This window comes from Podarcis erhardii (assembly GCF_964252035.2).
Source record: "Podarcis erhardii genome assembly, chromosome: 16".
In the NCBI taxonomy this organism is placed as follows: Eukaryota; Metazoa; Chordata; class Lepidosauria; order Squamata; family Lacertidae; genus Podarcis; species Podarcis erhardii.
Genome location: NC_138514.1, coordinates 36,707,068 through 36,728,947, shown reverse-complemented (window position 1 = coordinate 36,728,947; position 21,880 = coordinate 36,707,068). Strand labels below are relative to the sequence as shown.

At 47.9% G+C, this 21,880-nt stretch overlaps 1 protein-coding gene across 4 annotated transcripts in view; it reads right to left on the bottom strand.

Moving 5' to 3' along the window:
• Positions 1-21,880, bottom strand: part of SSH2 (slingshot protein phosphatase 2) — a 118,830-nt gene that overhangs the window by 23,980 nt on the left and 72,970 nt on the right. For all 4 annotated transcript variants that reach the window (XM_081844057.1, XM_081844058.1, XM_081844055.1 and 1 more), the window contains 3 exons: positions 12,007-12,110; positions 10,095-10,159; positions 2,171-2,292 (listed from right to left, as the gene is read on the bottom strand). In XM_081844057.1, coding sequence (XP_081700183.1) covers positions 2,171-2,292; positions 10,095-10,159; positions 12,007-12,110 — 291 coding nt within the window. The remainder of the gene's footprint in view (positions 1-2,170; positions 2,293-10,094; positions 10,160-12,006; positions 12,111-21,880) is intronic.

The following is a 21,880-nucleotide window of genomic DNA, read 5'->3' as shown; positions in this document are numbered from 1 at the left end:
TCCTGCTTTGCATGAGGTCACTTCCAACTCTACAATTCTAAGCTTCTATGAAAGGACCCAAGTTAGTTTTGGCCGATACTTTAAATGGGTCCACTCTGAATGGGACTAGCATTGGATACAACGGTGACCCCCTGGAGGATCACAACATTATTCATCGGTGCCTTTCCCCACAGCCAGGAACCTCCTGCAGTGTCTTTGTCTATGCAAGACACATTGACTAAGGACTCCCTGCTTTCATCCTGGTAGGCTCAGACTGTTTTATTGCTTTGTGATAAGCGTTCTCTCTGTGTGGAAGGTAGAGAATGAATGAGGAACAGCCTATCAATTGCCCCTTGAGTAGCTTCTCTCAATTCCTTGCTGTCGGTTTCTGTTCCCACAAAAAGAATGAAGGGACGGGAAGAAGATTTAATTACTGGTCCTTTCTCCCCTCCCCACTTTTTCATGAGTTCATAGCTCTACGTGGGGCTACCTTTGAAGGTGACCCAGACAGAGGGCCTTCTCGGTAGTGGCGCCCGCCCTGTGGAATGCCCTCCCTTCAGATGTGAAGGAAATAAGCAGCTATCTTATCTTTAAAAGACATCTGAAGGCAGCCCTGTTTAGGGAAGTTTTTAATATTTAATGCTGTATTGTTTTTAACACTTGATTGGGAGCCGCCCATGGTGGCTGGGGAAACTCAGCCAGATGGGCGGGGTATAAATAATAAGTTGTTGTTGTTGTTGTTGTTGTTGTTGTTGTTGTTGTTGTTGTTGTTGTTAAATAACGATAATACCAGGCAAAATTTTTCTCTAACCTGGAGGAAACAGTAGGACTCAGAGAGTCAGAGACAGAGATAAATGCACAGACATTTTTCTTATTATTTACATTATTGGTATTGTTTCCACTGTCAGTTGGGATGCAGGACACCTAGGGCAGTTTGTTGGAAAGGAGCCATGTATTTTTTTAAAAAACGGTTAACCAACAGAGAGGGTATCACACACAGGCAGAGTCTACTGACAAGCCCACCCCCTCCACACAAAAGAACCCCCAGCCACTAGGGGAGGTTTTCTTAAAGGTAGAGATGTGTGTGTGTAGGAAATGAGATTAACTCATGGAAGGGGGGGGGGCGTGAGGAGAAAAAGGGCACCCCTGAGCAGCTTCCCAAAGAGACTGGAGATATTTTTAGGGATCTCTTCCACCTACCACTTCCACCAAAGCCCCCAGCAACAAGGCTAAATTGGGTTTGTAAATACTCAGTGGGTCAGAGGGGAGGGATATTCGGTGTCCGAGGAAGCAAGCAAGAGATATGTAAGCAGGGCTGGAAGGGATGGGGAACCTTATTCCACGCACCAACACCAAGACCAAACAGAAATGGACATTGGGCTGAACCACTTTATGCCCAAACTAAAACAGAACAGGGAACAGGGCCAGGGTTTTGCAGGGGTGCCAGGCCAGGACCTGGGAGACGAAGGTTCAAATAATCCCTGCTCAGTCCGAAAGCTCAGTGGGGTGACCTTAGGCCAATCTTTCCCTCTACCCCACAGGGTTGATGTGGGGAGAAAACCAGGCACACCATTCTTGAGCTCCTTGGAGGAAAGATGGTCTACTCATTCACTCATCCTTTTATTTGTATGCTGCTTTCACACACACAAACACACACAAAATCGAGCTCAGAGTGGCTTTCAACAAAGAAAACAGGGTTGCCTACGTAATAAATGTTATCCTTCAATGATGTTTTTGAAAAAAATATGATCAGAATTAAGTAATTTTCACTCGAGCTCATTCAAAATCTCACCTGCTTTGAGATTTGTGCTGCACCAACAGCCTTGAGGACTAGAAATTTGTGCTCTGTGGCAACACCACTTTGGTTGTTGTTGTGGGAAGTCTCCAACACTCACACTGAGGACCTGATTGGTGATGCTCCCTCTTAAGCACCCTTGTTTTCTAGACAACAATCTAGACAACATGGTTTCTTTGGCTGTGACTCCTGTGTCGCAGGGAGTTGAACTAGATGACCCTTGGAGTCCCTTCCAACCCTACAATTCTGTGATCCTATAAATGCTTCAATCCGTCCTTCAGAGGGAAACAGCTCCAAACCCCCCAATGATCTGACAGCCCTCTTGGAGAACTTGCAAAAAAATAAGATAACAATTGCACATCCTGGTCAGCTCTCTCACTCTGATTCACCACATACCTGTCGTTGCAAGCGAAGTCCATTCCCAGGACGATGCTTTCCTCGGTGTCCTGCCGCCCATTGGTTGAGACCACCACCATGTATCGAGTCCGGTTCTGGTACGTGCTTTCCAATCTCACAGCCTGGGAAAAGAAGGGGAAAAGCTTTTCAGTTGTTTGTAGAGCCCACTCTCCATATTCTACACCGGGGCGGGGTGTCTACACTGGCTGGCAGCAGCTTTCCAGGGTTCCAGGCAAGGAGTTTTCTCCCTGTCCCACCTGGAGATGTCATTGGGGACTGGACCCAGGACCTCCTGCCTGCAATGCAGGTGGATCTGCCATAGAGCAATGGCGCTCCCTGCACCTCTGCCAGCCTGAGAGAGGGGAGATGCATCTGCCACTGGTCTCCCAGTACGAGCCAAAGCCCACGGAAAAAGGGCTTGGAAGGCCAGCAAGAAGTGTTTGGCAGGAAAAGGGTGCCACCTTAAAAGAAAACAGTGACTCAGTGGGCAGCAATTCTGCATCAACATTAACTCAAGCCCAGGGTGCCAAGAGCACGCAGAACCCAGCAAATCCCCTAAACTGTGCATGTCTGCAAAACGGTTTCCCCCTGAAAAACGGCATCTTTGACTGCTGGTGCCTGTGGAGGAAGCAAGGTCTGTGCCAGTGCAGAAAACTCCTTGAGATAGGATTAAGACTGCATCAAATCAGTGGCCTTTCAAACCTCGCTCTGCAGCCAGGAGGCTTGCTTTCTCTTCTTAAAAAGAAACAACGAAAACAAACCCAAAACCTGAGATTATCTCGGGATGTTCAATGCGGCATCCCAAACTCATCTCCCTACTGCTCTGCAACAGAAGTGGGATGCTGAAAATCTCAGATTGCTGCAATTACACGAAGTCTTTTTGAGCTGCTGGATAAAGGGAATAGCTTCAACCGGCATATGTGTGTGTGTGTGTGTGTGTGTGTGTGTGTGTGTGAGTGTACCTGCTCCGAACCTCTGGACATGCCCTGGAGAATCCCTCCATCCTTCAAGGAAACTAGAACTTCCCCCAAGATCAGAGAGGAAAACTTCGGCTTCATGTACTTCATTGCAGTGGGTTGGTCTGGATGACCCTTGGAGTTCCCCCTCGACCTCTACAATTCTATGATAGGAAATAAGTCCGCCTATGAACAACAGGAGACGGGCGCTTGGCCGTACGGACCAAGAATAGCCGGCGAGGTTCAGCTCCAGACTCTGGAGGAGCTGAGTCAGCACAAGGAAGACTATATATGCCAGTTCCTCCCCCCGCCGGCCCCGGTCTGGTTCCCCATTCTGATGCCAAGTCGGCAAGATACGTACGGGCGCTGACGCGGCATGCCAGGAAGCCAGCATCATGCAGCGCAAGCCGCTTACAAGAAGCCAAGAGGAACTTGCCTTGTGTGGCCTGAAGATGCCCCCGGGCAGGGGTGGGGCGGACCCCTGGCATTTGGCACATCCTTTTTCTTTTTACAGCCTCCTAGCTCAACTCCCGGGACATCTGCATTCTGCTTGATGTTTTCTGACCTCACGGAGTGCAAGATGAACCACGGCACTGCCGCAGAAGGGACGTCTTGATTATGCTAACTGGCCCATCTAGGGTGTGTGGATTTTATTTTGCCCAGAGCAGCCCAACCACAGAAAGAACCGCTTCTGCTAAATAGTCATGGTTCTTCTCTAAGAATTTCCTGAACGGGAGGGCCCTGGCGGGGGGCCTGAAACCTTGAATGGGCTCCTCCAGGGCAGGCTTGAGGCTACAGGAAGTGGCACTCCGGCACCGGTGTAAACCGTGCAAGTTAAACACCCTGCCTGAACAAATCCCACCCCAGAAACCCCTCAGGAGTCTTATGTGGCTTAGCTTCCAACTGCGGAGAGCTAGAAACCGTGGTTTTCCCCAGGAAGGCATGGGGAATCTGCCCCCAACGCCCGGTGGCTTTTCCCTACAGATCTGTGGGACAAAACAGAGCACCAGCTTCAGTTATGAATGAGTACATGGTTTTATTGTACTTCCTTGGACTTGCCAGTGGGTACAGCTGTCCCGTGAGGGTCAAAATGGAGCATCATTGTCCAATAGCAGTGTAATTTGGGAAACTGGGTGCCAAATAGGAGGAGGGCTGACCCTGCAAATCCTGCTTGCTGGGGGCTTTTTCAAATGAACCCATCTGGTCACTGGTGGAACAGAAAACCAACACGGGTAGATATATTTTAGTTAAGTAACAGGTGTCAGCCTTAAGAACATAAGAAGTGTCTGCAGGATGAGGCAATGGCCAGTATCCTGTTCTCACAGTGGCCAACCCGATGCCCCAGTGGGAAACCCGCAAGCCAGACCTGAAGACAAGAGAAACTCTCCCCTCCTGCGGTTTCCAGCAATTTTTATTCAGAAGATTGATGCCTCTAAACAGGCAGGCAGAGCACAGCCACCCTGACTAGTAGCCATTGATAGCCCTCTTCTCCAGTGGCCTTTTTTGAGCCATTGGGCACACGAGGGCATGGCATAATAATAAAAACAGTAAAGGACCCCTGGATGGTTAAGTCCAGTCAAAGGCAACTATGGGGTTGTGGCGCTCATCTCGCTTTCAGGCCAATGGGGCCGGTGTTTGTCCACAGACAGTTTTCTGGGTCATGTGGCCAGCATGACTAAACTGCTTCTGGAGCAAAGAGACACCATGACATAAACCAGAGCACACGGAAAAGCCATTTACCTTCCCACTGCTGCAGTACTTATTTATCTACTTGCACCGGTGTGCTTTTGAACTGCTAGGTTAGCGGGAGCTGGGACAGAGCAATGGGAGCTCATCCCGTCATGGGGATTCGAACTGCTGAACTTCTGATCGGCAAGCCCAAGAGGCTCAGTGGTTTAGACCACAGCGCCACCCGCGTCCCCATGGCATAATAGCTGCCACCCATAAAAGAGCAAAAAAGAGAGAGACAGGACCACAAATTGGAGTGGGCCTGCCCTCCCCTCCTTGATGGGGACATTTACACCTCTCCTGAGAAGGGAAGGGAGAGCAGGTATCCAATCCTGGCTCCCAATGAAATATGGGCATGTCTTAGGGGTGGGGTGTATGTTCAATGGAGGAGAAGCTGAGCCACTTGTGTAAACAGTAACTGAGCAGTAAGAGCAAAAAGCCCCTCTTGTGCATTGGGTTTTTTTTAAAGAAGGGGGTAGTTATTGAGACCTTTTGCAGGTAATGTTAGGCAGTATGGATGGCCAGGCAGTCACCCACGGGCACCATGTTTCATGTGATCTGGCAGGGCTTTATACAGTGCAAGGCATGTCCTGCTATGAAGCCAGCAGACGCTATTATGGGAAACGCAGCTTCTTTCCCCTTAACTCTCTATATGGACTGCAGCTTCCTGCTGGCTCTCCAGCGGCCTGTCTGGCATCAAGTGGATTAGCGTAATCTAATTTGCTTTGCTAAACCAATCTGGGCAGCAATAATTAGCAGGGTGGTTTTGACATAAGATCACCGCTAAACAGAGACCGGAGAGGCCAAAGGGGACGGAAGGCCTGCCCTCGAGCTGCCGAAATGGGATTTGCTGAGCAAATTTCTAGGACTGGCAGGAGGAGGAGTCACCCCCCTCCCTGCTCGCTGTCGGGTGTCCTTCCAAGAGGGTGGGTGGGGACACACACAGTCCAAAGAGGCGGCTTTGGACCCGGGGTCCTCCAGTCCAGTCGGTTTAAAAATGCTGCTTGTACCAATCACAAAACCGGCCCACCAGGTTCTGCTGCTTAGGTATGTTTTGCAAACTTATGCAGCAAAACTTCTGAAATTTGTCTGAGCATATGCATATCCCCATGGGGCTTAAGATACAGCATACTAGACCCATGGTTTAAAAAACGAACTATTTTATCTGTCCTGGTCAAAACTATTGATTGGTCGGCTGCTATGTGCAAGTCTCACGCAAATAGCGGAACAGCAGATTCTGCCCTGCCAACCTAAGAACCGCCTTCAAATTGAAGTGGAGAAGGCTCCAATGGTTTGGGGGCATTTTTACCCCTTGCTACGAAATAGTATCTCCCACCCCTTGTGAAGATGGCCATCTGTCAGGGGTTCTTTGGCCAGGATTCCTGCATTGCAGGGGGTTGGACTAGATGACCCTGGGGGGGGGGCGGTCCGTTCCAGCTCTCTGTTCTATGATACAAAATCCGTTCTGCATATTCTGGCTGAGAATTCCAAGACCTGGGGAAAGGCCTTTTCCGTTCCTGATACCCAGGGTGCCTTTAAACCAAATTTGAACCCAGGACCTCTTGCATGGGAAGTAGGTGCTCTGATCTCTCAGAGATGTTAGCCAAGACGTCCGCACTTTGCTGTAATGATTCCTGCCCAGAAAGCAGGCTTTCTAAAGGCATACGCCTCCCGACGCACCAAGACGACTCAAAACAGCACTACAGGTTTTTGGAGACCCAGATCTCCACTACTGTGTCCTGAAAGGCCACCAAAAACTACCCTTCAGGAAAAGCAAACCGGGCAGGTTCAACATTGAAGAGCTGCACTCTCAATCCTCTTCCCTCCCCAACCCTACTCAAGTTTGGGAACAGTGTGTAAATATAGCAACTTCCTACTGTTATCTGCCCGTTAACCGGGGCTATTTCTAAACTGGAAAGCTGGCTTGGACCACAGAGTTAGGCGTCATTTCTAGGCTCTGACCAACGTCAGCACTTTTTCCATAATTCAGGAAAGGACAAACGTTTCCTCCGAAAGGGCCTCATCCCTGGATCTCAGAAGGGCTGCACAGATCAAAGGGTGTGCTTAGAGGGGAAATCAATAAATCCCAACTCCTCTGCCAAGGATAGCTGAGTTCCGAAGCTCATCTAAACGTGCCTGCTCTGTATTATCTATATAAAAGCACTTCTAAACTGCTTAGCTTTTTTTTTTTAAAAAAATCTCTTTAGTGGCAGACAAAAACAACATGTTAAAAAGCAGCGTTACATAAACAGGAATCCAGGAACAACAAGGTCAATTCTTACAGGCTGGGGAAAAAAGGAAAATCTCTTTAAATGACGTTTGAAGCATGTGGTAGGTAAGGCATCACATATGACCATTTTGGGGTCACTGCCCTGTGATGTTTGCAGGGCGTGGTGGCACGAGTAAGATTTCTCTCCACTGATCTAAGCAATCTCACAAGTCTACAGGGAGCAGACAGGAGGGTCTTTTCAGGCAACCTGGTCCTGAGTTGATAATGGCCTTGAGCATGGCAACCCAGGAAGTGATGCTCTCTCACGGCACAAACAGAAATGAATTCTGCCTCTGGCTGTTGCAGGTGGCAGGCAAAGAAGTCCCACCTCCCAGACACTGAATGAAGTACTTTATTCTATCTACCCTGAATCTTACTCAGCTTCACTCAATGTCCATGAATTCTAGCATTACAGTGGTTTGTACTTAATTCGTTCCGGGGGTCCGTTCTTAACCTGAAACTGTACTTAACCTGAAGCACCACTTTAGCTAATGGGGCCTCCTGCTGCTGCCACACCGCCAGAGCATGATTTCTGTTCTCATCCTGAAGCAAAGTTCTTAACCTGAAGCACAATTTCTGGGTTAGCGGAGTCTGTAACCTGAAGCGTCTGTAACCCGAGGTACCACTGTACAAGAAAAGGAGGAAAAGCTTTTCTCTACCCATTTTCTTCTATTGCTTTTATACATGGAGGTAATTAAATTTGACCAGGAGGCAACACCGTCTTCTCAAAGCCAGTCCTTAACATTCTAAAGTAAAGTAAAGTAAAGTAAAGTAAAGTAAAGTAAAGTAAAGTAAAGTAAAGTAAAGTAAAGTAAAGTAAAGTAAAGTAAAGTAAAGTAAAGTAAAGTAAAGTAAAGTAAAGTAAAGTAAAGTAAAGTAAAGTAAAGTAAAATAAAATAAATAATAAAATAAAATAAAATATAATATAATATAAAATAAAATATAAAATAAAATAAAAATAAAAATAAAATAATCGCTAATCAAGTCAGTTCTTTGGGCATCCAAAGAAAGAAGACCTTCCTTTGCCCAGGGATTGGCCACTCAAAAGTTCCCCGCTACCCCTACAGCTCCGAGTATCGACTGACACCCGCCCAGCACAAACAGGAGCGGATGATCAAAGAGTGACCCCAGCATGACTTTGGCGCTCCCAACTTGGTACTGCACAAAGTGGCTCCATTGTCCCCGTCTGCGACCCCTCGTTCTCCTTGCTTGAAAGCCCAATTTATCAAAAAATAACCCAAGAAAGCTACCCACGGAAAATGTACAAAGCAGCCAGTGATAGTGCAGAACAATTGATTTGCTGATCGGTTGGGAGCCGGAGGCGGTGCGGAGCACACCCCAACCACCCGATGAGCACTAACTACCAGTAGAGGTTTGCCAAGAGACTGGGTGGGATGGGGGGGGGAAGATGGGGTCATGACTTGCTCCTTAAGAAGAGGCGGCTGGATCAGGCCCATGGCCCACCTAGACCAGCATCCTGTTCTCACAGCAGTCAACCAGATGCCCCAATGGGAAAACGGCAAGCAGGATCCGGGCACAAGAGCAAGTCTCCCCTCCTGGGGTTTCCAGCAACTGGGATTCAGAAACATCGCTGCCTTCAAGTGTGAAGGCAGAGCCGAGCCAGCCTGGTTAGGAGCCATCAGCAGCCCTCTCCTCTTCCATGAATTTGTCTACTTCTCTTTTAAAGACATCTAGGCTGGTGGCGATTGCTGCCTCCCTTGTGAACAGGTTCCATAGTTCAACTCTGCGCTGCTCGTGAGAATATGAAGTGGTTCTAGGATTTGGCAAACAATCAGAAGAACATCGGAAGAGCCCTGCACCTGGATCAGGCCACAGGGCAGTCTGTCTTGTCCAGTCTCCTGTCTCCAGCGCCAAGGGCCTTCTGGCGGTTCCCTCATTGTGAGAAGTGAGGTTACAGGGAACCAGGCAGAGGGCCTTCTCAGTAGTGGTGCCCACCCTGTGGAACGCCCTCCCTTCAGATGTGAAGGAAATAAGCAGCTATCTTATTTTTAAAAGACATCTGAAAGCAGCCCTGTTTAGGGAAGTTTTTAATATTTAATGTTGTGTTGTTTTTAACACTCAATTGGGAGCCGCCCAGAGTGGCTGGGGGAACTCAGCCAGATGGGCGGGGTAGAAATAATAAATTATTATTATTTACAGTGGTGACTTAGATGCCCCAAAGGGAAGCCTGCAAGCAGGACTTGAGCCTTGCACGAGCAGCTCTCTCGCCCCTTGAGGAGCAGCTCTCTCGCCCTCAACTGGTTCTCAGAGGCCCCAAACACTGTAGGGAGAATATAGTCACGATGGCTAGCAGCCACTGGTGCCTGCATCTGCCCTGAATTTGTCTAGTCCTCTTAAAAGTGCATAGGAAGCTGTGTATGAACAACACGGGTTCATCTAGCCCAAGGCAGCATCTCCTCTGACTGACAGCTGCCCTCCACAGTCTCTCAGGCCAGGGAGGGGTCTGCCCCACCCCCTGATTCAGAGATCCTTCCAACCACAGATGCCAGGAATCCAACCTAGGGTCTTCTGTATGCAAATGCCTACTCTGCCAGGAAGATGTGGGCTGGCTGCTTCCAACTCACCGTGGTTATTTATGTATTTATTTGCATTAATTTGTTCTGATTTTGTTCACGCTAAAGGGCCAGGAAGGGCACTGACTGCCCTCCCCTGCTTTGAGTGCCAGGGCTTTTTGTTCATTTACCACTCCCAGAGTTTCAGGAGAAGATGCCTGCCTGTTTGCTGAGTTCAACCATGAGGACTAGAAGCTTTAAAAACAAGGATTCCTGAGGTTCTGAATTCTGAGCTCTACACCTCTCAAAGGAGGTGTGTATCAGCATTGTGTATCGAGTTCCCAAGCAAGAGCCGTAAGAGGGGAGAGGCACACAGAGAGGAGGAATGAGACGCCAAGGGCAAGGCACCCTAAGGCGTCAGCCACAGAGCAAGGAAAGGACATGTGTGCGAGACTTACCAGCCTGATGTTGTCCTCTGGACGGAGCAGCATGAACATTGCTTGGAGGTGTTGCTGGAGGTCACCTGGGATGGAGAAGGAAGGATCAAGGTGCAGAGCCTGTTTGGTACAGCGCTTAGAGTGTCAGTCTAAGACCAGGCTCAAATCCCCACTTGGCCATGAAACTCTCCCTGGGTGGTCTTGGGCCAGCGACTACCTCTCAGCTTAACCTACCTCACAGGGTTGTTGTGGGGGTTAAATGAGGAGTGGGGGAAGAACTATGTATACACCGCCTTGAGCTCCTTGGATAAAAAGGTGGGATATGAGAGCATTAAATCAAATGAACAAAACACAAGTTCTATCCTCCAAATCCCAAACATTTCCGTGTTCAGGCTTCAAGGCCCACGGAGAAGGGGTCCAGCAAATATCAGCTTTGCTTACAAGGCCTTGCTACCACCTCCTCTGGTCCTCTGGCACATGCAGATGACAATGCAGAGAGCTGCAGGATGGCGAAGGCAGGAGGCAGCAAGAGATTCTTTCACCTCCCCGACTTCAAGCCGCAAAGGAAAGTAGGACTTTTTTTCCAGAAGCGGCCGGGATTCCTCCTCACCACAAAGCCAGCCCCACACAACCCTGCCGCTGCGGCCACATCTCTGGGTGAGTGGAATTCTGAATCATGGACAGTTAGCTGGGGCCGGCCCATCCATTAGGCAAACGGATATAATTGCCTCAGGCGGTGGCTGCCGCAAATGCTCGCAGCAGCACCACAGTTCAGGAAGACCTTCCAGCCAGGGAACAGCATACAAGGAAGGTGCAGAGCAGGGTATGAACAGGGGAGAGTCCTGGGGGAGGCACCGGGGGCCATATTTCAAAGAACCATGAAATTACTGAGTTGGAAGGGACCACAAGGGTTATCTAGTCCAACCCCCTGCAATGCAGGAATCTTTTTGTTCAACACGGGGCTCAAATTTGCATTAATTTGTTCTGATTTTGTTCACGCTAAAGGGCCAGGAAGGGCACTGACTGCCCTCCCCTGCTTTGAGTGCCAGGGCTTTTTGTTCATTTACCACTCCCAGAGTTTCAGGAGAAGATGCCTGCCTGTTTGCTGAGTTCAACCATGAGGACTAGAAGCTTTAAAAACACACAACCCTGAGATTAAGAATCTCATGCTCTAACAACTGAGCAATTTTACAGACAAACCTGCCCCACTGGCTCTAAGGCTCCCCCCCCCCCCCATGATAGAAAGGTGTTGTAGGCTCATAATGTTTTGGAACAGTAAAACGAAATGTTAACATATGACCTTTTCTGGTTTGGGGAAACAGTCTTTAAGGAAGCAACGCTGCCGATTTAGTAAACAGTTCCAAAACAGGCTATCATCTGAAAAAGCCTGTTTACTTGAGCTGTACGCAGAACGTTCACAATGATTATACTGTATAATTACAGAAAGTAAAATAATGAGTTTTAATTTTATTTCAGGATTACTTGGGTATGGTTTGTTTGTGGGGAAAGCATAATTTCAGGGTGTTAATTATAGTAGAAGGTTAGACTTTACAACAGATAACTATATTGCTGGATCTTACTTTTTGACAATGCGGAGGGGAAAACGACACTGCTTATTACTGAAGGAGTGGCACTGAATTATTCCTTTGTATGCTTGCGGGGTGTATATAAAATCTGAAAATACTTAAAAGTGCTTAGAGAAAGCCTTTCCCTAACCTGGTGCCCTCCAGCTCTTTTGGACTACAACTCCCATCAGCCACTTGGCTGATGGGAACTCTAACCCCAAACAGCTGGAGCACATCAGGCTGGGGGAGGCCGGTCTGAGGCCATTTTCCTGGGCTGCCCAAAATAGGCAAAAGAGAGAGAGAGAGAGAGACCTGGGTCTTTTTGATTTCGGGATGGGGTGAAGGTACAAGGAGGGGGGCGGTATTACCTGCATGCTTGTTGCGCCGGTGGCTGATCCTGGGGGTCGAGGATCCATTTCCACGCGGGAGGAAGAGGGCAGCACCTTTTACCGTGAGAAAACTTTCGCTGATGCTGCAAGAGGGAAAAAGAGAGAGAGAATTAGCTAAAAGGGGAACAAAACCTCATATATATATAGTCCGTTGGGGGAAAGCATGAAAGGTCCTGGACCCAGAACAACAGCACTGTTGTCATCAAAGTGGGGGAAGAACGGGGCATGAAATCAGCCTCCCCCCCTTTTTTGTCACTGGGGGGCTTGGGGCAGAGTGGCTGTGGGGCTCACATGTGCCCCCCCAAACTCCATCACCAGTTCCCTCCCTACACACACACAGTCATCACAGAGCTGCAATCACCCTGAAGCGGCAGTGCTGTGCAGTGCTCAGAGTAGCAGGTCCACAGAGACCTGGGTCCAACTCTGCTCTGGGTTGACCTTGCACCAGTCGCTCTCTTTGGGCCTCCCCTGCCTCGCAGGGTCGTTGCGAGGTTTTATTAAAAGGCAGAGGGACGGGGACATATGCAGCCTTGAGCACCCGGGGAGGAAAGGTGGGGTTGCAAATGTTCTTGCTATTTACGAGGGGCCCCCACAACAGAATAATAATAATTAATTTAAAAAAAATTATACCCTGCCCTCCCTGGGCTCAGGACGGCTAACACCAATAAAATCACAATAAAAACATAATAGGGGGGAATAAAACCAATTTAAAATGCAGGTTAAAATGCAATTTAAAATGCAGCCTCATTTTAAAGTAGCCGATAAATCAAGACCATAAGGGGAAGGAAACATAAGGGTCAGACTGAGTCCAAACCAAAGGCCAGGCAGAACAGTTCTGTCTTGCAGACCCTGCGGAAAGATGTCAAGTCCCGCAGGGCCCTAGTCTCTTGGGACAGAGCGTTTCACCATGTCGGGGCCAGTACTGAAAAGGCCCTGGCCCTAGTTGAAACCAATCTAACCTCCTTGAGGCTCGGGACCTCCAAAGTGTTGTTATTTGTGGACCTTAAGGTCCTCCGCAGGGCATACCAGGAGAGGCGGTCACATATGCTGAAAAGTGGCCTCACCGGGGTCAGACCATGGTGAGGTTTGAGCGCATGAAGGGGACACAGGGTTGGCTCGGGATGGAGAGGAAGGACCACAATGAGACTCTCTGGCACATACTGTATTTTTTGCTCTATAGGACACACCGGACCACAAGACACACCTAGTTTTAGAGGGGGAGAACAGGGGGGGGGGGAATTATCTCCCTCTCTGTGCAGGGGAATCCTGCTCTTGCAGTGCCCAAATGGGAAGCAGGCCAGCAGCAGTAACTCTTGCCACTGAGGGTCCTCAGTAAATGCCATTCAGAGGCCACGTGCCAGTCTGATGGGCATTTTGATGCCCAGGCAGCTCTGCAAATGTTCTGCAGCAGCAGCAGCCTGCCTTTCGGAAATGGTTCTTTAAAACACACACACACACACACACACACACACACACACACACACACACAAAACAAAAGCCACCCAGACATTTAAGGTGGCTGGCTTCTCAAATGCCCTATTTTTATTTGAAAAGACATCTGCAATTCGTTGCGAAATCCATCACAGCTGCCCTGTCTGTGGTTAGAAGTCTCACTCTTCCGCAGAAGCCGGGGCCCGCGCTCTCTCTCGCACACACAAAGTTGTTGCTGTTTTGCTTTGTGTTGTGTTTTTTTATTATTTTAAAAAGGGGTCAACCAGAAACCACGGTGCTAAGCGATCCAGGCTCACCCTGGCGCTGCCAAAAGGACTCCCATGCTTTAAAGAGAGAGAGAGAGAAAAAACTCAACTCGGCCAACCTTTAAATGCTCCCAAGAGAGAGACCAGCAACCTCTCCTCCTGCCTCCCCCCCCCCCCTTTTCCTTCTCATGTTTAATGAACCAGGCAAGTCTATTTGGCATCTTCAGTGGGGTTTATTTAAAGAAAGGGAAGTTTAATTAAAGCGCCCAGCCTGCTGCAAAAAGAAACCTATAAAATTTATTTATTTTTATTCTGAGAGGAGGGGAATTAGATAAAGAGCAGGCCAACTTTGCAAACGCTTCCTGGACAAATGCCTGGAAGGAAAGGCTCTTTGTTTTGTTTTTGCATTACTGCAATCTGTTGTGAGCTGCCCAGAAAATCATCTGATGGAAAAGTGCAGCGAAGCAGCTCCAGAAGTAATACATTCAGGACCCTTAGGAAGTTCAGGGACAGGAAACACACAGCTTCAAAAGTACGTGAAGTGCATTTGTTTTATTAATAGGAATTATTAGGACTAAGAGACAGAAATGTGTTACTAGCAATAGCATGGCAGTGCCATTTAGTAGCCACTGATAGACCCCTTTCCCTAATCAACCTTTCAAAGCTAATGATCACCACCACACCTTGTGGAAGTGAGTCCCACCGGCTAATGACTCTTTGCATCTTTCTAAACCAGGGTTGGGGGTGGCCAAATCTGGCATCTGGTCAGCCACAGGGAGAACAGGAAGCTGGACTATATGTTCCCCCTCCGGCCTGATCCAGCAGCCAGGCTCACTTCTGATCTTCTTACGCACCCTTTAAGCAACTTGTAAGAAAAACACAGGACCAGTAACATGTCAAAAGCAGAGGCCGGCTAACAACGGTGCCACGGGCCATGAATCACCTTTCATTATTGTGGCTGAATCATCAACATTTATGACCTTATCTAACCATTCTGCTTCCCATGTCACGGAATAAACACTGCCCCACCCCACCCCGGATGTTATCGAGCCTCGGCTTCTCAAAAGCTCTGGGCACGAAACCCACAATCCGGCGCACCTGAACCCCTTCTCCAGGTGAGGAGCTCTTGACTTCCAGCGAGGAAGACAGAGAAGAGAGGGCCAAACCAAGTGGGATTTCTTTCAGGGTTGATCCACATCAGCTTCTAAACTGACCTTTCTCAATCTGCCCCATTCTGGATGTTTGGGACTACAGCTCCCATCAGCCCCCAGGAAGGCTGCTTTAAACAGGTAACAATTTTGCAATGCTGGTAAGGGTGGACCCCCAGACCAGAGGTTTTTGGGCTCTGCTCCCAGGTGGCATGCACAGCAGCTGGTCTACCTGTTGGCTCCCTACCCTAATTCAATGCTTCTCTTCTTTAAAATCTGCATCTTCTGCAAAGCTCAGAGTCTCATCTCCAGCCCCAAGTTTTTGTTCCCATTTGCTCCAGACCTCTCTCCTTCCTTCCTCCCTCTCTCACCTTCTGTACTGCCAAAAGTTAGAATGGGAGTTCCTTGGGGCAGAGGCCTCCTTTTGCTGCTGCTCTGCAATGCAACACAATGCAACACACACACACACACACACACACACACACACACACACACACACAATTTATCCCTTCCAGATCTCCTTGCCAACTTCAGAACTGGGTGGTTTCTTATCAGAAAATGTTCAAAAGGCTAACCAGCACACAGTCTCCAAAGAAGGCCCTATTGGAGAGGCTAAGTTTTGCTCTTAAGAATGTGGAAAAACAGATTATTCGTGCATAACCAGAGGTGAGGTGAGAAGACCCGAGAAGGTCAAATGAAGACAAACAGAATGAACAGAAAAGCAGCAATTGTCTTCAATACAAAAACAGGAACCCAAAACGGGAGGGACAAGGAAGAAGACCCAAAGCAGATTATTATGGGGCCAGAGTTGCAGAAATACAACCCAGCCTCGTAGCTCGCCTGGAGCCAGGTGAAGCAGAACGCACACCTTTGCATCGGCTATGCAAATCTGAGCACGCCACGTATCAGCTTCAGAGATAAGCCCCAGGTGAACACTGGCACAGATTGCTTATTACTCAAAAGGAAAGTTTGCACAGGAGGCATGTACGGTATATGAACAGCTGCAAATCCACAAAAACAGGATGTTGCACTGGTTGGAGGACTTGTCCCGCCCTTCACACCACAGGCCCTCTTTTTTGCACTTTCACCAAGTTTCTAGCCCTCATGATGTGCTTAGAAAGCTTGCAAGCTCTCCCTGTCTTCTTTTCAGCAGTTCAAAGACCTTCCTCTTTCAAGTAGCCGTTTAAGTAGGAATCTTTATCCCAGCCAGCATCTTTCATGGGAACTACTTTTAACTGCTTTGCACATGTTTCTAAACATTTGTTTCTAAATGTTTGTTTGTGCTGGTTTGATATAGATGGAATTGTTTTTAAATATGAAACTTTAAAAAAAAAGTTTACATGATTTTCTTGTTTCGTGGTGGTTTTAGAACTGTGTTTCTGCAAGCCACCCTGGGATCTGATGGTAAAAAAGGCAGCTAAGAAGTTGAATGAATAAATGAAATATAAAGCCTGGTGAAATCCAAAAAGGTGAGAGGGGTGCCTACACACACACACACACACACACACACACACACGTCTCAGATTCAATCCCCACTGGCATTTCCAGGTAGGACTAAAACCCTGGAGAGCTTCTACTAGTCACTGTTGACAATACTGAGCTAGATGCAGCCGTGGTCTTAGTACAAGAAGGTTCCATCGTTCCTTCTTTAAGAAACATGAGGACTAGATTCTTGGTCCGTCTCCACATAAGCCAGCTTCCTACATTCCTGTTTAAATCAGCCCTTTAATCAGAACCATGTGGAGTACAGCATCTGATTTGCATGCAGAAGTTTCATTCCCAATGGCACCTCCAGGTGGGACCCGGGGAAAAACTCTGGAGATTTGCTGCTAAGCAGTGCAGGCAATCCTGAGCTCGCTGGACGGGGAGGTCTGTCTCAGCATAAGGCAGCTTCCGCTATGCGCCTGTGTACATAAGTAGGTTGTTGGTGCAGAGAAAGGAGAGGAACTTGCTTCATTTTTCCATGATCTATGCAGGTCACAAAGTGTTGGTTTTTTTCTTTCGTCTTCTGGGCATAGAATTTCAGCTGCTTTTGCAGGGTAAACACAGCTCTGAGCACACAGTGAGAGAGAGCCGGCAGCCTAGGAGATGATGGGGCAAGAGGCGGGGGGAGAAGGGGAAGAGAAAGACGCCGCACGCGTCATTACGGAGCAGGGGAGAAAAAGAACAGGGAAGTGGAACCTTCTGAGAAAGGAAGTCCAGCCCCGCCAAGCGTGGGATTCGGCTCACAGCTGCTTGAGGCAAACATCTGCACGACCGCAGGTGCCTCGAAAACCCACAAGGCAATGGGTTGTGTTGCAGGGGCAGCTGTGCTAACTTGCCAACAAACAAGGTGGTCGCAGCACACGCAGAGAGAAGAGGCTTTCACTGAAGCCCCAGGGCTGGGTACGACACACCCTCTGCCAACCTGCCGCACTCCAGGTGCTGTGGGCTACAACTCTAATCGGCTGCAGCCACAAGACATCTGCACAAGTGCATTAGGAAGGGGAAAGCTGCTATAGGGACTGGATATTGCACAAAGAGAATAAAGTGCTATAAAACTGATAAAAGGTACATTGTCACACACAGGCTCATCATTTTGCATCAAGACGGATTGATCCAGCACAATACATACATGCCGCCAAAGCTGCCTCATAGCAAGGCAGACCCTAAGTTCGTATAGCTAGCCAGAGTTGAGAAGGTTATTTTGACTGGCAACCTGGACACACCCAGGCACTGGCAGGCAGGAGAGCAATAATAAATCTTATCAACATACAAAAAAACCCGCACAGATACGGTCTGGTTATGCAACAAATGTCTGCCACTGGCCTGAACCAAAGCCTGCTTGCTGACTCCAGGTGGAAAAGCTCCAGGGAAAGTTATTTCTGCAATACAGACACACAAATGTTGCTGAGGGATTTTTGTTGCAGTCAAGATTAAATTTTTGATATGTACGTTTTGCTGCTATCATTATTAATTCTTTGTATCTTTATTCTTAGATCTTATTATGACTTATGTGGGGATTGTTTAATTTCGTTGTGTCTGTTTTGATATGTTTTAATTGATTTGCTGATGGCTACTTTTGTCCTGTTTGTGTAACTATGTAAATCTTTTCCTGCTGCAAGCCGCCTTGAGTATGGGTTTAACTATGGAAAGGCAGTATGCAAAGAAACAATGGTGACATTGAGCAAAGACCCAGAAGCACATGACCTTTTCACAAACATTGGGGGGGGGGGGTGGCTTCACCCATGCACCAGGAAATGGGTTGTTTTCAAATGTATGAACCAGTTTTTTTAAAGTACTGAACAACAAAAACAGGCAACACAGAAAGAGAAAAACAAACATCAACAACCAAGCAAGTCTGACACAAATATATTTTGATAATAAAGCTAAAATATAAAATCATGTGCTAATGAAATGGATACAATTATAAATTGGAAACGATGGATACAATTATAAACTGGAAACAATGCCTTATGAGGAACGGCTAAGGGAGCTGGGCATGTTTAGCCTGGAGAAGAGGTGGTTGAGGGGTGATATGATAGCCATGTTCAAATATATAAAAGGATGTCACATAGAGGAGGGAGAAAGGTTGTTTTCTGCTGCTCCAGAGAAGCGGACACGGAGCAATGGTTCCAAACTACAAGAAAAAAGATTCCACCTAAACATTAGGAAGAACTTCCTGACAGTAAGAGCTGTTCGACAGTGGAATTTGCTGCCAAGGAGTGTGGTGGAGTCTCCTTCTTTGGAGGTCTTTAAGCAGAGGCTTGACAACCATATGTCAGGAGTGCTCTGATGGTGTTTCCTGCTTGGCAGGGGGTTGGACTTGATGGCCCTTGTGGTCTCTTCCAACTCTATGATTCTATGATTCTATTCTATGATTCTATGATAAATGAGGTATTAAAAACACAACTTTGTACAAAGAAAGAAAGAGACAGACAAAGGTCTTGCCTGTTCATAGATGACACCAAATATATTCATATTTCAAAGGGATTTGCCATCCGTGTGACTGCAGTGCCATACATTAAATAACCCCCAAATAGAGGTGGAATCAGAAGGGTCATCAGCGTGACCCCCAAGCTGCTCGTATATTACATGCCAACTTCTTTGAGATAGAAATGAACATAACCTGCTTGAACCAGTTATCTAGGGTATGGCATGAAGCCCTGAGCGATTATGAATCAAGCTGCTACCTGAAGACATGCAGTTAATTGTTTAGGTACAAGATTCATGCACCTTTAGCGAAGTGGCATATGAGATAAAATCAATTTTTAAAATCTAAAAACAATTAAAGCTATTTCTACAAATGCTAGAAAAATAAATAAAGTCTCTCCTACAGTTGTACAGCTACTATTTCGCAAATGACTGGATCACACCTCAGGCAAAGTCTCCTTAAACAAAATACATCTTCAGTAGAAGCTATTTTTTTTAATTGGTCTTCCTCAGAAGTGCCCAGGAATAGGTACATAAAACATACCAACAGAATTCAGTAAGACAGTGCTAAAAATATGTACATACACTTATTTTTTTTTGCAGCAAAACAATCGAAACAGAAAGAATATACACTTCTTATTTATGAAACTTCTGTGGCCTGGGCAAATCAAAGTGTTTTCAACTGGCACCTGAAACCCAACAATGTCAGAGTCAAGGAAGAACTTCATGTGCGGAGAAAAAGCCTGTCTCTGCATTTCTTTGTGAATCACAGATCTGGGTGCTCATGAGAGCGACTCATGCAACAGGAAGCTTTGAGGACAGGCCACTCTGAATGCTGCCATCACACCAAACATGGTAAAGTTCCCCAACTCGGAGGAGGGAGAGTAGCAAGAGGGAAGGCCAGAGAGCAATGACTCGTGCAGAGTTGCAGCAGGCAGCCTCCGTACGTCTGGAAAGACCCTTCTCTGCCCAGGACTAAGAAGAGCCCCTGCCAGCCAGAACACCCAGGCATCATAATCACCACTTTGGTGCCCTCCAGATGCCACCAGCCCCAGCCTCTGGTAGCTGAGCCTGGTGAGGGGTTGTAGTTCAAAACATCAGCAGGGAGCCAGGTTGGTGGAGTCTGCAATGGGCAACAGCAGGGTGGACTGGCAAGCAGGTTGACCTGGTATGATGATGCTCCCAGCAAAAGTCACAAAATCCCAACATCTGTACCAGTCTATCCTCCCTGTAACATTTAGGACACATCAAAGAGCTTAGCATAGAATCATAGAGCTGGAAGGGACCCCCAAAGGTCATTTATTCCAACCCCCTGCACAATGCAGGAATCACAGCTAAAGAATCCCTGACAGGTACACATCCAACCTCTGCTTAAAAACCTCCAAGAAAGAAGAGTCTACCCCTTAGCAAAGGAGGCAGCTCCACTGCCCAACAGATACTACTATCAGGAAGTTCCTCCTAACTTTTAGTTGAAATCTCCTTTCCTGCAACTTGGATTATTTGGTGTGAGCAAACATAAATTACAAGTTTCTCTCCCCCCCCTTTCTTTCTCTGCATGGTTTGCTGGAGACCATTTTTGCTCTCCAAAGGCGACCAGGAAAGCCCCCCATCTCAAAACCCTACCAAGGCAAGATAAAACTAACCTAAACGTGGAGAGGATCTTTGGGGGGCTGGATATGCAAGGTTGCATTACAAAATGTGAGAGGGGCAACTATGATCCCACCTGCGAGTTCGGCCCCTTCAGGCAAATTAAAAAGTGAAATGCTCAACTGGAGGCGTAACCCGGAGTCCCAGAAGAGCTCAGAGAGAGGCTAAAAGGAAGGGAAAGTGCCTGCATCTGGTTGCTTGCAGAAAATGCCTTTGGTCACACATTGCTAAGTGAGTCTAGGACACTATAGTCACCCAGAATAGGACTGTAAGGCCAAGTCAAGGAGGTCAGGGTCTCGTCCCGCTCCATATTAGTCAGGGAGCCCAGACCCAGCTATATTTAGGTGAAGCCATGCAAGGAACTCAGGCCCTTTCCTCTAATTAGACTCAAGGTGAGGGTGAAATCTGAAGTCAGCACACACTTCTGAAAAGAGAAATCAGCCTGTCGATTCTTGATTCCAGGCAAAGGAACGAGGAGGAGGGGGTGACCCAGGGAGAAGTGGGTTCAGCAAAGCGTGCAGAATTCCCGGGGCGGTGGATCAAGGCGCCTTCGTTTCAGCAGCCCCCCAGCACTTTGTAAATCCTCCCTTGACATCAGAACCCCCTCGGACAAGCCGTGGGTTGGAGAGTGAGGCAGAAAAAGATTTGTGCTTTGAGGACTAGGCTCAGAAGAAGAGCATCTGCTCTGCATGTTGAAGGAAGGTCGCCAGATCAATCCCAAACCTCTCCAAACAGAGCTGGGAGAGAAGCCTTTTCTGAAACCCCAGAGCGCTTCTGCCAGCTTCCCATGTTCCTGATTCAGCCCTTTGTGTGGAGTCATGAGGACTAGCCTCTTGCTTTACTTTCAGGGGAAGGGCGGCAGCTCTATGGCAGAGCAGCTGGTTGGCATGCGGAAGGTTCCCAGTTCGATCCCCTGCATCTCCAGGTAGCGCTGTGGCCAGTCAGTGCAGATGATACCATTGGTATGGACCAGTGGTCTGACTCGGTATAAAGTAGCTCTCTCTGTTGTTGTTGTTGTTGTTGTTGTTGTTGTTGTTGTTGTTGTTGTTGTTGTTGTTGTTTAGTCGTGTCCGACTCTTCGTGACCCCATGGACCAGAGCACGCCAGGCACTCCTGTCTTCCACTGCCTCCCGCAGTTTGGTCAAATTCAGGCTGGTAGCTTCGAGAACACTGTCCCACCAATCTCGTCCTCTGTCATCCCCTTCTCCTTGTGACCTCCATCTTTCCCAACATCAGGGTCTTTTCCAGGGAGTCTTCTCTTCTCATGAGGTGGCCAAAGTCTTGGAGCCTCAGCTTCAGGATCTGTCCTTCCAGGGAGCACTCAGGGCTAATTTCCTTCAGAATGGAGAGGTTTGATCTTCTTGCAGTCCATGGGACTCTCAAGAGTCTCCTCCAGCACCATAATTCAAAAGCATCAATTCTTCGGCAGTCAGCCTTCTTTATGGTCCA